At 37.9% G+C, this 19,552-nt stretch overlaps 1 protein-coding gene across 1 annotated transcript; it reads left to right on the top strand.

Annotated features, from left to right (window-relative positions):
• The first annotated feature begins 17,434 nt into the window (after positions 1–17,434).
• Positions 17,435–17,961, top strand: LOC101415406 (large ribosomal subunit protein uL23-like). The gene has a single exon (XM_058292203.2). It carries the CDS (start codon positions 17,440–17,442, stop codon positions 17,908–17,910), a length of 471 nt encoding a protein of 156 aa, XP_058148186.1. The 5' UTR covers positions 17,435–17,439; the 3' UTR covers positions 17,911–17,961.
• Positions 17,962–19,552: the final 1,591 nt, after the last annotated feature.

Below are 19,552 nucleotides of genomic sequence, written 5' to 3'. Positions count from 1 at the left end.
GTAATATTTTTTTAAAAAATGAATTAAAAAAATAAAAAGAAAAAAAGAAATGAGAATTGAAGAAAATTTTCCCAACATGATAAATACCATATATGAAAAAACCACAGCTAACATTGTACTCAATGGTGAAAAACTAGAAGCTTTCCCATTGAGATCAGGGATAAGAAAAGGATGCCCACTCTCACCACTGTTGTTCAATATAGTGCTGAGTTCCCTCAGTTTGGAATCACCAGTACTTTAAGTGAATCCAAAATACAGACCCTATGTGAAATTCTCTTGTGTTTCCTCTCAATTATGGAAGTTGCTCCAGGCTTACCTGCCAAGAGAGAGAAAAGCAAACTAACACTGCAGTTGTGATCAGTTCTTGTTTGGGACTGCAGTCATATGGACTAGTCACTTGATTTGTGTTAATGCATTTAATTCTAATAGCAGCTCTTGTTTTACATGTGGGAAAAATAAGGCTTAGAGAAATGAACTAATTTGTTTAAGTATTTTTATTTATTTGTTTATTTTTATTTTTAAAGAAGCTTTATTGCATAAATGTTACATAAAAAATACAAGGGATCCCCATATGCCCCACTCACTCCCCCTCCCACACTTTCCCACATCAACAACATCTCTCATTAGTGCTGTACCTTTGTTACAATTAATGAATGCACTATCCTCCCCCCACCTGCACCCCCACTCTCACCTCCCACCCCCATTGTGGGACATGACTCCCAGGGATGAGCCTCCCTGGCACTGATGCATTATTACCAAGTGTCAACTAGCAATGAATCTGGAAAAAGACTTTGACGAAAAGGGAGAAATTCTAAATACAAATGAGTTTTTATGATGAAGAGACTTCAAAGTGAGTCAGGAGGTCATTCCAGAGGTTATGCTTATTGAAGTCTCAGCAGGATTTCATTGACTGTCACTGCAAACAGTGCCCCGAATAGTGGGGCTCCTGAGGGCTCTAGAGACAACCAGAAACTATAAGGAGGGCAGACAGCTCAGGAATTTGGCACCCTGTCAGTGGGCCTTACTTTAGAATTCATGTTCCCCATTGTAAGAGAGTTAGACTCATTTATAGGTTCTCTACACCTGGCTCTTCTTCCCTTTTTACTTTAATCTATAATTAGCACTATATTTATTAAATATATGTCCCAGAGGTTTAAATCTTTGATACACCCATGTGCCAGTTGAGTCCTGAATTTCAGCAGAGTTGCAATTCCCTACTCTCCAGTTCATTGGACTTACCAGACAACTATCAAGGACATGATGAAGGACAACATCCATCCCAAAGAACAGAGAGTGTCTGCAACTGCAAGCAAGATAGTTCCATCCAACTGCCCCATGGGATCTAAGTTCCCTCTTAATTAGAAGGAGAGTGGGCTTCACCATCTCCAAATCCTTGAGATTAGGGAATGAATCATGGGCTAAAGTAGACTTATTATTCTACTATAGGCTTATTATTATTCTAGCAATAGAATTCTTATCATGTATATAAATGCAGTGGCCACCAGAGTTTCTGAGGGATGGGAGAGGGAACAATAAGTGTAATATGGGAATATTTTCAGGACTTTGTAGTTGTCCTACATGACACTTCAGTGATGGATACAGGCCATTGTATATTTTGTCATAACCTACAAAATTGTGCAGGACAGAGTGTAAACTTTAATGTAAACTATAATCCATAGTTAGTAGCAATGCTTCAAAATGAATTTATAAGTGTCTGATTACTTTGAAGGAAGTCCAGGGGCAAATACAAGTTTGGCCTGAAATTTGAAGTGCTCTCTTTTAGAAAAAGAGCACATAATTATAAATACAAATGAGACAAAATGCACAGCAGTCCGAAACAAGTGCAGTTAAAATAGCTTACCTTTGCAAATTTTGCAAAAACATATGACCATGTTACTAGGTGTGTGGTAATATATGAGTGGCATTTGAATTTGAATTTGAATTTTCTGGATAACTAAATATGCTTGGCAACTTTCCATGTGTTTTTGGCCATTTATGTATATTGTTTGGTGAAGTGTCTGTTCAGGTATATTACCCATTATATATGGTTGTCTTTTTATCAAGTTGTAAGCGTTCTTCATATATTCTTGGGACAAGACTTTTTACTGATACATGCATTGCAAATATTTTTCATAGTTTGTGGCTCTTAACTTTTCATTCTAAGTGATGAGTTCCAAAGAGTAGAAGTTTTTAGTTTCAGTAAAGTCCAATTTCATTTTTTTCTTTTCCTGTTCTGACATTTTTTTCTCCTAAGAAAATTTTGCCTATTCCAAGATCTCATGTGTTTTCTTCTAGAATTTGTATAGATTTTTCTATTACCTTTAGGTGTATGGTTTGTTTTTAGTTGAGGTTTATATATGGTATTAGGTAAGTGTAAATGTTCTCCCCTCTACCCCAGATATACAATTGTCTAGCACAATTTGTCAAAAAGATTTTCCATTCCTCCATCTAATTACCTTAGCACCTTTGTTGCAAACCAATTAACTATATATCTCTGAGTCTATTCCTGCACTCTTTCTGTTCCACTGATCTATATGTGAATCCTTTCATAAATACCATGCTATTTTGTTTCCTGTAGCTTTATAATAAGTCTTATAATACATTGGTATAAATCATCTGACTTTGTTCTATTCTAAATAACTTTAGTACTTTTTGGTCATTTTCATTTCCATATAAATTTTAGAATTAATTTGTGAATTACTATGAAAATCTTGCTGGAAATTTGATCAGGATTGGATCACACTTACAGATAAATTTGAGGAGAATTAACATCTTAGCAATATTGAGATTTACAATCCTCAAACATTATATATTTCCTCTTCTGTTTAGGTAATTTTTATTTCTTTCACAATTTTTTAATAGTTTTCAGTGTTGAAGCCTTAAAATCTTCTGCTCAAATTTATCCTAGAGAGTTTCACACTTTTCATGCTATTTTAAAAGAATTATATATTTAGTTCATTTTCTAAACATTGGTTGTAATTATATACAAATACAACAGATTTTTATATATTGACTTTGTACCAAGCAAATTTGCTAAGTTCACTTATTAGTATAGTAGCTTTTTTCCTAAGATTCCTTAGGACTTTACATGTGGCTGGTCATGCTACATATGAAGAAAAGCAATTTTGCATTTTCCTTTCAAATCCATTGCCTTTTATTCTATTTTCTTGCCTTATTGCACTGACTAGGACATTCAGTACAAAGTTAAATAGAAGTGATGAGAACAAACATTATTATCTCATGCCCAAATTTAGGTGGAAAACATTCATTCTTTCATCATAACTACCTATACTGGTAAGAATGAGTAGATGATCTCAACAGAAAACATAACAAGTAACAAGTAAAGAGGCTGAATCAGTAATCAATAACCTCTCAAGAAAGAAAAGCCCAGGAAGAGATGGTTTCCCTGTTGAATTTTAGCAAACATTCCAAGAAAAATTCAAACAAATCCTGTTCAAACTGTTCCAAAAAATTGAAAAGGAGGACATACTCCTTTACTCATTCTGTGAGACAAACATCATCCTAATACCAAATCTAAGTAAAGATACAAGAAAAGAAAATTATACAACAATAACTATATGATAAATACAAAGTCCTCACCAAATACTTGCAAACTGAATCCAACAGCATATTGAAAGCAATTATATTCCATGATCAAGTGTTATTTATCTGCTCTGCAAGGTTGTTTCAATATGAGAAAATAAATTAATATAATATAACACATTAGTTGAATGAAGGAATAAAACTACATGATCATCTCAACTGATGCAGAAAAGTCATTTGACAAAATCCAGCCCCCTATCTTGATAAAAATACTTAGAAAAGTAGGAATAGAAGAAAGCTCCCTCAACATTATACAGGGCATATATAAAACCCACAGTTAACATCAGACTCAATATTGAAAGACTGAAATTTTCCCTCTAAGATGAGGGACAATACAAGGATGCTCACTGTCACCTCTGTTACTCAGCATTATACTGGAAGTTCTAGCCATAGCAACTAGGCAAGAAAAAGAAATAAATATTATCCAAGTTGGAAAGAAAGAAATAAAACATTTGCTATTTACAGATGACATGATACAGAAAATCTTGAAAACTCCACAACGAAGGTACTAGAGCTAATAAACTAATTCAGCAATGTGACAGGGTAAAGGATCAGCATGCAAAAATCAATAGTGTTTGTATACAGTAGTAATGAAAAATCTGAAGAGGAAATTTTTTTTTTAATTATTTATTTTTACGAATTACATTCAAAAAATACGAGGTCCCAATCAACCCCACCGCCCCCACCCCCCACTCCCCCCACAGCAACACTCTCTCCCATCATCGTGAGACATCCATTGCACCCAGTAAGTACATCTCTGAACATCACTGCACCCCGTAGTCAATGGTCCACATCATAGCCCACACTCTCCCACGTTCCATCCAGTGGGCCCTGGGGGGGGTCTACAATGTCCTGTAATTGTCCGTGAAGCACCACCCAGGACAACTCCACGTCCTGAAAATGCCTCCACATCTCATCTCTTCCTCCCATTCTCCAAACCCAGCAGCCACCATGGCTACCCTTCCCACACCCATTCCACATTTTCTCTGTGGACATTGGATTGGTTGTGTCCATTGCACATCTATGTCAAGTGGGGGCTTAGATTCCACATGGATACTGGATGCACTCCTCCTGCTTTCAGTTGTAGACACTCTAGGCTCCATGGTGTGGTGGTTGACCTTCTTCAACTCCATGTTAGCTGAGTGGGGTCAGTCCAATAAATCAAACTGTAGGAGCTGAAGTCTGTTGAGGCTCTGGGCCTGGGTGTCTTATTATCAGTCCAGAGATTCAAATCCCCCAAATATATCTTAAACCCCAGCACCAACTACAATTCCAATAAAGTAGCATGCAAGTCTTGTGGGAAGAGATCCCCTCCGAGTTCAATTCCATCATGTAGAAACACCAGCTCCAAAGAAGGGCCATCTGCCATGGCAGTGAACCCCATCTGCCATGACCATAGAACCCGTGGGTCTCTTTATCCCTCAGAAGAACCAATACCTGGGGTTGTATCTACTTTATCTGTCTCTTAGACTCTGCTCAGTTGTGCATAAGGGCATTCCTTCTGACAACCTCCAGACTCTTTTTTAGAGACTCATAGCCTTATAATCTCATTTCTCCTTTCCATTTCCCCCTTATATTAGGTCAAACAGCATTTTGAAGTCATGTTATTATATGTAGACAGGGATATTCTGCTGATCCGTATTGAACCTTTAATTCAAGGTCATTTTCTAGTTGCATCTTCAGCTGGTATGTGGTAGTGATCCCTCGGTGCCAGGGAGGCTCATCCCCGGGTGTCATGTCCCACGTTGGGGGGAATGCACTGCATCTACATGCTGAGTTTGGCTGTGAGAGTGGCCACATTTGAGTAACATGAAGGCTGTCAGGAGGAAACTCCCAGGCACAGTGCTACTCTAGGCCTTGTTCTTATTGCAGATGTATAGGCTCAAAAGCATAGCCATTAGTATCAGGAACCCACTGTTGGGCCCTCCTTCCTTCCTGGTTCTTGCCGTTGCCCCTGGCGGACTGCGCTGCTCCCCAGGGTCCATGACCGTGACCCCCCGGCCAGGCGCCCAGTACCAGCCCCAGCAGTTGTTTTTAATTGTTTCCACTATGAGTATATCTAGACATTACCATATACCCTGGGCATATGCCCTGTATAACTCCCTGTCAGCCATATATATCCTGTCAATAACATCCTATATCAGTATTCCTCTGCTGCCATTGTTGAACCTGAAGAGGAAATTAAATTCCATTTTTAATAGCAACTAAGCCAAATATTAGAATGAATGTAACCAAGGATGCAAAAGATTTATACATGGAAAACTACAAAAGATTGCTCAAAAGAAAGCAAAAACACCTAAATAAATGGAAGGACAGTCCAACCCATATAAATTTACAAAGTCAAGGCAATCCCAATCAAAATTCCAACAGCCTTCTTTGCAGAAATGAAAAACCCAATCATCAAATTTAAAAGTGAGTCGGTAGCTAGAGCAAATATATATCACTACTACAGGGTATTGGGAAATGTGGACAAGCACAGGAAAAATACAGCGGGAGTGACCTGTGGATTGTGGTTAGTAGTAATAATATAATATTTTTGCATCTATACAAAAGATGTACTGAGGTAGTATGGAAAATGTGAGCCAAATACACACTATGGACATGGTAACAATCAGATGATATTATTTTATCTGTAGCATATGACATACCATATTGTGGTGTGTTAATGGAAGGGTTGTTTGGGAATTCTGCACATGTGCATGATTGTTTTATAAGTTTACAACTTTTGTCATTAAAAAAATCTTAAAAATAATAATAGGGTGGTTGAGGGAAAAACACACCAAATGTAGATAAAGACTATGATTAGTAGTAAGATTTTGACAATACTCTTTCATAATTTGTAACAAACGTCTCATGACAATGCAAGGTGTTGGTGGAGGGTTGATGTATGGAAGCCCTGTATGATGTTATGCATGTTTGCTTTGTAACTTCACAGCTTTTACTGTACATTTGTTTATGTATGTTCATATGTAAATGATATACAGGCAATAATAATAGGATTGGTTGGGGGAAATTCTTTTGTTTACTAGCAATATTTTGACAATGCTCTTTAATCGTTAGTTTAAAAGATTTAACAAATATACAATGTCCCAGAGACTTAAATCTTAAATCTGTTCATGTGTCGGTTGAGTGCTGAATCTTGGCAGAATTGTAACACTTACTTTTCACTTCATTGGACTCACCCAGGACAACCAAATAAAGGATGATGATGGACAATGCCCATCCCAAAAAATAGAGAGTATCTATAAATGCAAGCAAGGCAGTTCCATCCGTCTGCTTCATGTGATCTAAGTCCCCTCTCAATCAGAAGCAGATTAGGTATCACCATCTCAAAATCCTCAAGATTGAGGAATGAACACACATAATGGGGAAAATGCAACTATGGCCCAAAGTAGACTTATTATCATTCTAGTATGAAAAAACATGTAACATTGATATAAAGACAGTGGTCACCAGAAGTTTTGAGGGGCGGGTGAGGGAAGAAAAGGTATAACATGGGACATTTTGGGGACATTGGAATTGTTCTGCATAATATTGCAATGATGGGTACAGGCCATTTTACTTTCTGTCAAAACCCATAAAATTGTGTGGAGCAAAGTGCGAACTATAATGCAAACTACAGACCATGGTTAATAGCAATGTTTCAATATTTGTTCATCAATTTTAACAAAAGTCAATACCAATGAAAGATGTCGTTAATGGGGGATTGTGTGAGAGCAGGAGGAAGTGGGGTATATGGGAATCCTTATATTTTCAGCAGAATTTTATGTAACCTAAAGCTTCTTTAAAATAAAAAAAATACAACAGGGAAATATTGAGAAAAAAATTATGTGGAAAGGTATGGGACTCCAAATAGCCAAAGGTATCTTGCAAAATAAGACTCACACCTCCCAGATTTAAAATTTATTACAAAACTACAGTAATCAAACAGCATTGTACTGGCACAATGACAGTTACACCAACCAATGGAATAGAATTTACAGTTCAGAAACCAAATTCATATTTATGGCCAATTCCACTTAATAAGGGAGGAGTAGTGTCTTCAACAAATAGTACTGGGAAAACAATGTTTATGTACAAAAAAATGAAAGTGCATGTCTACCTCACACCATATACAAAAATCAACTCAAAATAGATCAAAGATTGAATGTAAGAGCCAAAACTATAAAACTACTAGAAGAAAACATACGGAAGTAACTTCAGGACCTTGTGTTAGGAAATGGTTTCTTCAACATTACACCTAAAGGATAAACAACAAAAGACAAAATAAATAAATAGGACCTCATTTAAATTAAAACCTTTGTGCATCAAAGGATTTTATCATGAAAGTAATATGAAAACATACACAATGGAAGATAATATTTTGAAATCACAATCTGGTAAGCATTTAATATCCAGAATATATGAAGGAATCCTCCAACTTATCAAAAAGACAGACAAACCAATTTTAAAAATGGGTAAAAGACTTGAATAGCCATCTCCCACAAGAAGGTATACAAATGGCCAGAAAGCACAAGACAAGATGCTCAACATAATGAGCCATCTGAGAAAGGAGACATCATTTCACCAAATGAAACATCATTTCACACCACTAGAATGGCTATTACTTTAAAAACCTAAAATTATAAGTGTTGGAGTGGATGTGGAGAAATAAGAATACTCATTCATTGCTGATGGAAATGTAAAATGGTTCAGGCACTGTGGAAGATAGTTTAGAAGTTCCTCAGAAAGCTAAGTATAGAACTATCATATAACGTGGCAAATCCTCTACTAGCTATATACCCAAAAGAATGAAAGCAGGAACTCAAAAAATATTTTCACACTAATATTTGTGGTGACATTATTCACAATTGACAAAAGGTGAAAGCAACCCAAAGGTCCATCAACCAAGGAATGGATAAACACAATATGATATATATACAATGGAATATTATTCGGCCACAAAATGGAATGAAGTCCTGCTACAGGTAACAAAATGAATGAATCTTGAAGATGTTATGCTGAGTGCAATAAGCAAGACACAAAAGGACAAAAATAGTATGAGCTCACTGATATGAAACAATTCTTGGAATCTGAAACAAGAATAGAGTTATCACTGTCTGTGGTGGAGGTAGGAAATGGGGAGTTAATGCGTAATTCATAGTTTCTGTAGGCAATGATGGGAATGTTTGGTAATGGAAGGCTGTGATGATAGTACAAGATTGTGACTGTAATTAATACCACTGAATTATATTTTTGAATATGGCAAAAAGAGAAATTTTAGATTTTATGTAGGTTAGTAGAATAAAAAATTTTAAAAATACATTAAACTGTACAACACAGTGAACTCTAATATAAAGTATGGGCTATAATTAATGGTATAATAACAATAATATTGTTTCACTTATTGTAACAAAATTACCACACTAATGCAAAGTGTTAATAATAGGAAAATCTGTATGTGAGGAGGGCATATGGAAACTATTTTTTTCAGGATTTTCTGTAAACCTTCAGCTTCCTAAATTAAAAACAAAACAAAATAAAAGTATTTTTTTAAAAGGAACATATAAAAATCTCAAAACTTAACAACCCAATAAAGAAAGGGACAAAAGGTTTGAACTGAAACTTCATCAAAAAAGATATACATGTGATGGAGCTGGACTCAGATGTGACCTCTCTACACATGCCTCTTCTGTCACTTTTACTGAATCTGTGTTTGGCTCTGGGGTTTGTGTTTGCTCAGGAGACTTAAATCGCTGGACTGTCCATGTGCCAGGTGGGCCCTGAACCTCAGCAGAGTTGCAACACCTACTCTCCAGTCCGTTGGATGTACCCAGGTCAACTGATGGGGAGGTGAGAATGGTCCACCAACACACCAGGGAATGGAGAGTGTCTACAACTGCAAGCAGGAGAATCGCATCCATCAGCCATGTGGGATCTAAGACCCCTCTCGATTTAGAGGTGGAGTGGACATCGTCATCCCAGGGTACACAAGATGGAGGAATATAATATGGGTTGAAGTGGACTAGTTGGTATTCTACTATAGAACTGTGGTGACTCTAGCAATGGAAGAAATTGATCATTGATGTGGAGCCAGTGGCCACAGGAGTTGCTGAGGGCAGGGAGAGGAAGGAAGAGGTGTGATATGGGTCATTTTTGGGACTTAGAGTTGTCCTGAATGATATTGCAGGACCAGATATAGGATATTGTTTATCCTGCCATAACGCACTAGATGGACTGGGGGAGAGTGTGAACTACAATATAAACTATGGTCCATGCAGTGTGGCAGTGCTCCACAGTGTATTCACCAAATGCAATGAATGTGCCTTACTGATGAAAGGGGTATTGATGTGGGAGGAGCGGGGTGAGTTGGGGAGTGGTATATATGGGAATTTCTTATTTTTTTTAACTTAACATTTTATGCGATCCATTTATCTATAATAAAAGACAATCAATTAAAAAAGATATACAGTTAGCAAAAAAAGCATATGAAAATTGTTCAATATCATTAGTGATTATGAAAACGCAAACTAGATCTACGATGTGATATCACTACACACCTTTAGAATGACAAACATTAAATAGACTGATCATTCCAATTGTTAAAGAGGATGTGAAACAACTGAAACATTTGTACATTGGTGGTGGGAATGCAAAATGATCCAAACACTTTTGAAAATATTTTGCAAGTTTCCTTATAGAGTTAAAGATAAACTTACCATACATTCCAACAATCCCACACCTGGGCAATTTTCCAAGTGAAATGAAAATCTGTTTTCACATAAAAAACCTTTATGAAAATGTTCATAACAGCTTTATTCATAACTATTCATATTTGGAAACATTTCAAATGTCCCTCAACTGGGAAATGGATGAACTGTGGTAGATTCATACAATGGAACACTATTCAGCAATAAAATGGAATGAACTACTGATATATGCAAAAACTTGGATAAGTCTTAAAGTCTTTTTGCTGTGTGATACATATATCCCTTGTGATCCCATTTATAAGAAATTATGGAAAAGCTGCACCTTTGGGGACATAGAATAGATCAAAAGTTTCCAGGGGATAGTAGTTTGACTACAAAGGCTACATAGGAGAGATTTTGGGGGAAGGAGGGTACTGGGGACAGGGAGAGAGTAGAAGCAGTGATGGAACTGTTCCCAGTGGTAGTAGCTACATAACTCTGTGTAGTTCTCAAAACTCATGAAATATCACAAAAAGACGTGAATTATACCATGGATTTAAAAAACACAAATTTGATGAACTCAGATATCCACACAAACACCATCCTCCCTCCTGAAAAATCAAGTCATTTGCATAGTTGTCTAAAAGGAGAGCCAATTTCAAGGATGTATAAGAGTAAAGCAAAAAATATCATGGTGTGTATAGAGAAAGGCAAACAACTTATTCAGTACATAGAAGTAAATTTATGGAAGGTTTTTATGCCCTGCAAAGTAATTTTGACATTGTTTTGTAGTGAATGAGAACTTAGGTTTTGAGCAAGAGAATGATATGGTCAAATTTACATTTCAGATAAGCCAAACTGGCTGTGATATAGAAAAAGGATTTGACACGTAGACAGATTGAAAGCAGGGAGATCAGTTAGAAGGTTTTTGCTGTTGTCCAAACTGAAAAAAGGCCTGAGCCAAGAGAACTGTAGAGCAGGGCAAGTTTCCTGAGCCCTGTGGCATGTAGGTACTTAAGCTAAAGAGAGCTGGAGGTGAAGTGATGACCTCAGAAAAGGATCATTTGACTTTGGAGGACTTCAGAATACATTCCTCTCACAACTTCTTTTAGTCATAAGGGAGAAAATCACTCTCTCTTGCCCCCATTCTCATTTTCATGATGGGAGCACACACAAAGACCAGACAACTTTTAAAAATTTACTTGGTCACACACGTTTTTTCAGATATTTCAATGAAATTCAGAAGGTAACCAAATAACAGAGATTAACTGACCCATCATTAGGAAGATCATATATCCCATTTTTCTCAGATATACTCTCTATTTACTCTGGATCTCCCATCATAATTGTTTTAGTATAGTAACAACAGAGCCCCCTTTCATTCTCAAAATTTCCCTGGTTTGCATGGTCACCTTGCCATTTGGCTATTCTTCAGGAAAAAAAAAAAACAAGCAAACATAAAAATGCCAATAGATCTTTTGATTATAAATCAAGAGAGATGTGTTCATCTACAAAAGCCTATAGAAAATTTAAGCAGAATAGAAAGGTATATAAATGAACAGAAAAGTAAATCATTTACTAATATAGAAATATACTAAATTAATAGACTTGACCCTCAAATATTTATTGAGTTTTCCTCCTTTATTTTGTTCTCCCTGTGTACTAATTCAGTGTACAATTTAAAGCCTTACTGTCCCTTTCTACTTAAAAATCTCAACAGTGTCCCAAGGCCTTGAATGGAATTTGAAGGTTGTGACTGGTTGCTAAGTCTTTGATTGTTCCTCCTTTCAAAGAGTCACCCTTCTTTCTGTCTTCTACAGTTCTGTGAGAAACCAAAGCAAGCTTGCTCAGTAGGGTTCCTTGTGAAATATCAAGAATTCTGCACTAAATCTTTGCCTCACTTCTGCTCAGTCCACCTAGAACAGACAGAAAGAGAAAGAAGCATAGCAACATTGTTCTGTGGCACACTGCCCTGTCATATCAAAATTGGTTTTTGATACACCCCAAATCACATTTTCACACTCCTACACTAATGTTAAAATATAATTCTGACCTGTGTAAGCCCATAAAAATTGATGGGCAAATGGAGTACTGGGGAAAAAAGATTGGAAAAGAAATACAGTAGTATTTTATTATTTCTGCTCATCCTACTTCTATAAAGGATTCCAGGCAATAAAATCAATAAGCATTTGTTGGATGAATTACAACCATTGTTAGCAGTAGTCAAATGAGGAGTAGCCATTATGCTGCCTTTTCTTCCTTCTTTTGCTTGATCTTTAGTTTTAAAATAAACTGAGAGTCTTGCAAACACTTCTCAGGTTCAACACCTTGAATAAGACACTAACTTAAAAGATTAATGCTTGGCTCTGTTATCTCCGTAACAGTCCAATGACTTCAAGATTTTTAACATGAAATTCACTTGAAAGATTCCTTCTCTATATTCCATATTCTCTTTCTGAAGCCTATATGACACATAACTGAGACCCAGTTCTAACTATATGATGCTATGTCCATGTCAAAAATTTTCCTTTTAAGTGAATCGATGTGCTCTTCAATGCCATTAAATCAAGAATATATCTACATTTATCCAAGATGTTTTGAAATGGTCAACTTGGACTTTTGCAAGGAGATAAAGAAAATGTCCTCCCATCAGCTTCCCTTACCTCCTGCAGAGCCTAAAATGGGTACTTAATCATTTACCATTTATCTATTATTTATTATGTTGCATTGAATTTATCCATTTATGTATTTGTCTTTCCCACTAAACTCCAAGAGTTGCTTGAGGGCAGTGGCTGTTTCCTATTCATCTTTGTTTCTCTGGCACTCAGCATGAAAGGAATTCAGTACTTTTTGTTGAATGAATGAATAGGGTCTCATTATAATTTTATTAGAGACCTTATGCAAAACCCTAAACACTGTGCCACTCATATTATAAGTGTTCATTAAAATTAACTGTTTTTGCTGTAATGGAGGTTAGTGGGTGTTGTGCTGGAGCAGACTCCTCCTGGCTGTTCAATTCTCAGGAATTTTGCAAGCTGCTTGTCAAACCACTGATATCTAGAAATAAGCCATGATGGGAGTACTTGCGCCATTTAAATTGGCAAACGCTACATTTCATGGCTCTCCCTTTCCCACAGAGAGCTGGTCATTGAATAATTACCAGCACAATTTTCAGGACTTGGAATTGTCCTAGCTGGTACTGCAGGACAGATGTTGGACATTGTATGTTCTGCCATGGCCCACTGAGTGGACTGGGGGAGAGTGTAAACTACAATGTAAACCTTCATCCATGTTGTGCGGCAGTGCTCCACAATGTATTCACCAAATGCAATGAATGTCCCACGATGGTAAAAAAGGTTGTTGATGTGGGAAGACTGGGATGAGGGAAATGGGGGTATATGGGGACCTCTTATATATTTTTTTAATGTAACAATTTTTTAAAAATCAAGAGTTAAAAATATTTTTAAAAATATTACCAACACAATGCTGGGGTTAAACAACAAACTTTCCTAGTGTTTTCTGAAGATTGAATTTCTCTGAATGGTTGCAGATATGATAAAGTTCACACATTGTGTGTGCTGGGTTTATAAGAGAGAAGAGAAGGAGGTGGAAAGGGTAGCATATGGGGAAGGGAAGATAGTCAGGCAAGGCAAGCCATTGAGTGATACTCCAAAACTAATTCTCTCCTCACTGCTCACTTCCTCCAAACAACCATCTTTGCAACAATTTAGAGCACAGACTCCTCTGGTGGGCTTCATTTTAACAAAAATAAATTGACTGATGATCTCAGTGTGGTAACTCAATACCAACCATGATCATCCTTCAGAAAAAACTTCATAAGCTATAACATTGACAGGATAAGGATACAATGTAAAAGCCTTAGTATGAAATCTGTGTTTAGACAAACTCCTGAAACAAGGGAATGAGGGCAAATTCCCAAGGTTTGAGGCCTGCAAGAGAATCAAGCTGACTAACACAGGGCAATTCATCCCTTATCCTTCTGCCCTAGATTCTGAGCTCTCTTCATTTGCTCTCATGAATCTATATGACTTTGTGAGTTTTCTGAAGTTATTTCAGGTATATACTACAGCTTCCTAAACTAGACCAAAAGTTCCTCCCCTAAATTATAACAATGTCACTTTTTTGTGTGCCCTTCCCTTCTTCCCCTGGGCCTGGAACAGAGCTCTGTAGGAAGCAAGTGCCTAAATCAATGCTAGTGACTGATAATAACATAGTAGGGAGCGCCTTTGCTTCTAAACCTTTCTGGTTACTACAGAATCAGCATATCACAACAAAACAAATCCATAATGTAAATTATTATATTAGTAAACAATGCATGTGATATAAATTTCAACAAATCAATTAGATACCATGGGAAGTGGATTTGGCTCAGCAGATAGAGTGCTACCACATGGGAGGTCCAGGGTTCGAACCCAGGGCCTCCTGACCTGTATGATGAGCTTGCCCACGCACAGTGCTGATGCGCGCAAGGAGTGCTGTGCCACACAGGGGTGTCCCCCACATAGGGGAGCCCCACGTGCAAGGAGTGTGCCCCATAAGGAGAGCCATCCATCGTGAAAAAATGCAGCCTGCCCAGGAGTGGTGCCACACACACAGAGAGCTGACACAGCAAGATGACGCAACAAAAAGAGACACAGATTCCCAGCGTCACTGACAAGAATAAAAGCAAACACAGAAGAACACACAGCAAATGGACACAGAAAGCAGACAACTGGGGGTAGGGGGAAAGGGGAGAGAAATTAATTAAAAATATAAATAAATAAATCCTTTAAAAAATTAGCTACTGAGTTTGCAGCAATATCTGAATAATATCCTGCAACTAATGTATTTGTTTAGACTTTATACTGTAAAGTATAAATCATTTCCCAAACTGGTAAAATCCATTGACCACTTCTCAGAACCATTGAGTCTCTTCCTCATCTCTGTCAGGTAAAACAGGGTTGGCAAACTTTTTTCTGTAAAAGACCAGAGAGTAAATATTTCAGGCTTTGCTGGTCATACAGTCTCTGTTGCAACCACTAAAGAGCAGCCATAAACAATACCTAAAGGAATGAGCAAGGCTGTGTTCCAATAAAATTTTATTTACATAAACAGGCAGGCATAATTTGATGACCCCTGAAGTATAAGATTATGTATCACAAGAAACCGAGGGTCCTTCTCTTATATTTATTCCGAGTAAAAAGTGCTCCAGTTCCCATGGAGTTGCCCTCTTTTCAACACAGGCTATGTCCAATATAGCCAATGAGTGCAGTCCAGGCTCATGTGTTGACAATATTTTGAAAATAAGAAAAGCATATTTGCACTAGTGTGTCTTTTTGTTCCCATTTCTCCTTCTGTCCTCTTCTGTTGTCATGTAAATACAAAGTTCTAATCATCTGCTGATTTTTCTCAATCTGATTCAGGAGGTAAAGCCACATTTTGAAAATGCTTTTTTGTCCTGAATAATGGTGCTGGGCAGGCCCATGGGCCCAGGCTGAACTAAGACGCATAAAGAAATCTAGATTGAGAAGTACAGAGACATTTTGCTTTTCATCCTCTACCAGTCATGCCAGAGGAGTGCCCAATTAGAGAAAGCAAGTCTGCCCTCTAGGGAGGCCCTAACTAATTCCCCTAAATCTGTTTCATTCCAAGTCCATGATATTCCTTCCCATGACACCACTTCGCACACTGACTGACTTAACCAATTTGAAGAGGATTAGGGCTTGGTTGACATAAACGAGTTTCGTATGGTAGAATGGAAAACATGTTCCTGCAGCTCTGAGCAGTAGCACAATGAGTTAGAATGCCAGATAAAGGAATCTGAAAATTGTATCTCATTTTGAATCCCAGCTGACACCAGAAAGGCCTTGGAGGTTCTGTTTTAATTTGCAAGTTGAGATTTAGCAGAAACCAAGAAATACAAACAGACGTCATCAAGGCAGCATTTTTGCAAGTTTAATCCACAAGCTCACAATTCCTGTGACCCTCGTGGTGCTTGAGATTGCTTTGCTTCTCCCAGAAAGCCATGTAATAAAAGGAAGCTGATCAATGTGGAGATACCTACATTGCATGTGAAAAGCTAGCTATGGGGAACTGTAAACCAGTTTTATTTCATGGTTGAGTTTATCTAATATTTTGCAATATTTTGCATTCAGAATTTTTACCCTGCTTAAAACAAAACAACAAGGAAGAAGAAAAACTCAGTATTTTAACTTTTGAAATGTTAGAAATACCCGTTCTGGTTTTACTCCAGAAGAAATTTAGGGGTTAAATTTATTTATTTTAGAAGAGAAATAGTATGGAGTCAGATACTTCAGCTGTTACTTTTCTGAATCAAGTATAAAAGTGATTTAGAAGAATAGTTACCTTGCTATGTGCCTGCTTGTGAAAGATAGTAGTGAAATCCTCAACAGAAGCACTGATTGTTATAATCTTAATGAACTGGAGCCTGAAATTCCATCAAGAAATAGCCACAACATCTGCAATACCAAGAGCAAGTGAGAAAGCAATGATTAACAACAAGAAAAATGTTAATATTCAGTTTATTTTTTTTTGCAAGAATTGCATTGAATATCCGCTGGTTTCTCTCCTTAAACATACAAATGAATATGACACCTTCCCCTTTCACCTAAACTGAATGTTGAAGAGAAGCTTCAATCTCACTGACTAATTTGGCAGCGCCTTTAAATTGAATTTTTAAACATATGGGCACACAAACCAATCTATAAGCAGAACAATTCTTTGAACAGCATGCAAACAGTTTGGGATTACATGCTAGGTATAACACAAGTGAGTTTTCACAGTGCAAAAGAATGAATTCCTTATTGTGACATTTGAGATAGCAATACTAAAGAATTTCAGCTCAACTTTAAATTGCCACTCCGAATTCTTGTAGTTTTCTTAGTAGGAATGTAACACCTTCCCTAGCCTCTAGTTTCCTTCAACAAATAATAATTGTTCATCTCTACTAAAGAATGGCCCATCCACTTTCTCAGTCAATCAGCAGTAAACAAACATTTACTGAGCACCTATTATGTTTCTAGTATTTTAAACACCAGGAGTACAGAGATAATGCATAAGCCCTCTAAAAACTTACATTCTCATAGGTATGACAGACATACACAGCAACTAGTTATATCAAAAAAGCGAAAGGGGCCTTTTCACGAAGATGGCGCCGAAAGCGAAGAAGGAAGCGCCTGCCCCTCCCAAAACGGAAGCCAAAGCAAAAGCTTTGAAAGCCAAGAAGGCAGTACTGAAAGGCGTCCACAGCCACAAAAAAAAGAAGATCCACACGTCACCCACCTTCCGGCGGCCTAAGACGCTGCGTCTCAGGAGACAGCCCAAATATCCTTGGAAAAGCGCCCCCAGGAGAAACAAGCTTGACCACTATGCCATCATCAAGTTCCCCCTGACCACTGAGTCAGCCATGAAGAAGATTGAAGACAACAACACACTTGTGTTCATTGTGGATGTCAAGGCCAACAAGCACCAGATCAAGCAAGCTGTGAAGAAGCTCTATGACATTGATGTGGCCAAGGTCAACACCCTGATCAGGCCTGATGGAGAGAAGAAGGCATATGTTCGACTGGCTCCTGACTATGATGCTTTGGATGTTGCCAACAAAATTGGGATCATCTAAACTGAATCCAGCTGGCTAATTCTAAATATATTAAGTTTTGTGACCATAAAAAAAAAAAAAAAAAAAGCGAAAGGGAGAAACATGCCTAATTTCACATTTTTATTTCAATTCAACAAATCTCCTTTTTTTTATCATGTATCACATATTTACCTTGTGCTTTGATTTATTTATTTGTGTCCCAGAGAAATTCTTCTTGTCTGTCATCTTTCTTGATTGGGGGAGGGGGGAAGGGAATGATGATCACCAAGATGGAACAGACTGGCAAGTGGAAGTGGTCTGATGGTGATGTGGGTTATGGGTGGGAGGCTGTTGGTCTCTTTGTGTCCTGACTTGTGGGTGTGGGACAGTGAAAGTCTGCATTCCTGCTCTTGGTGACCATGACAATGACTCCAGTCCTGGGAGGCAATTTAGCAATGCAAACTCTATATACATACCAGTCAGTCCAGGGAAACTGATGGTGGTGATGCCGAAGCTTAAGGGAACTTGGACTTGGCCTCGAATGGGAAATATAATATAGCCTGTGCATAAATTCAAAATCATCTAATTCTGTATCCAAATGTGCCTAGTCTCTAGAAATCCAGTTAAGTGATAGGGGTTTGAATGTTCAGAAAAGATGTACGACTAAATGTGTATTCAAAGTTGCATCCAGAAGGAATGTGGGCAAGATACTAATTCAAGCTCACCTGAAATGTGGGCAATATATTAACTCAAAACCTACGTGGTACTCAGGCAAACACTTAACTAAGAAAGAAAGTAGTCCCTGGATGGGCTCGAACCAAATAAAGTAGATACAACCCCCAGGTATTGGTTCCTTTAAGGGCTAAAGAGGCCCATGGGTGCTATGGTCATGGCAGATGGGGTTAACTGCCATGTCAGATGGCCCTTCTTTGGAGATGGTGTTTATGTGTGATGAATCTGGACTCAGATGGGATCTCTCTTCATAAGACTTTCATGCTACTGTGCTGGAGTTGTAGTTGGTGTTGGGGTTTAAGATATATTTAGGGGATCTGAGTCTCTGGACTGACAATGTGATAGCCAGGCCCTGAGCCTCAACAGACTCCAGCACCTACAATCTGATTTATTGGACTCACCTCACTCAGCTAAGATGTAGTTGAAGAAGGACAACCACCACACCATGGAGCCTAGAGTGCCTACAACTGAAAGTGGGAGGATTGCATCCAGTATCCATGAGGAATCTGAGCCTCCTCTTGACATAGAGGTGCAATGGACACAACCAATCCAATGTCCACATAGAAAAGGTGGCATTGGATTGGGAAAAGTGGACATGGTGGCTGATGGGTATGGGGAATGGGAGGAAGAGATGAGAGGTGGAGGTGTCTTTGGGACATGGAGCTGCCCTGGATGGTGCTTCAGGGGCAATCACTGGACATTGTAAATCCTCACAGGGCCCACTGGATGGAATGGGGGAGAGTATGGGCCATAATGTGGACCATTGACCATGAGGTGCAGAGGTGCCCAGAGATGTACTTACCAAATGCAATGGATGTGCCATGATGATGGGAATGAGTGTTGCTGGGGGGGGGAGTGGTGGGGTGGGGGTGGTGGGGTTGAATGGGACCTCATATATTTTTTTTAATGTAATATTTTTACAAAATCAATTAAAAAATAAAATAAAAAGCAA

This window comes from Dasypus novemcinctus, chromosome X (genome assembly GCF_030445035.2).
Source record: "Dasypus novemcinctus isolate mDasNov1 chromosome X, mDasNov1.1.hap2, whole genome shotgun sequence".
Taxonomy (NCBI): Eukaryota; Metazoa; Chordata; class Mammalia; order Cingulata; family Dasypodidae; genus Dasypus; species Dasypus novemcinctus.
The sequence above is the reverse complement of the archived record's forward strand: the minus strand, read 5'-3'. Positions and strand labels throughout refer to the sequence as shown.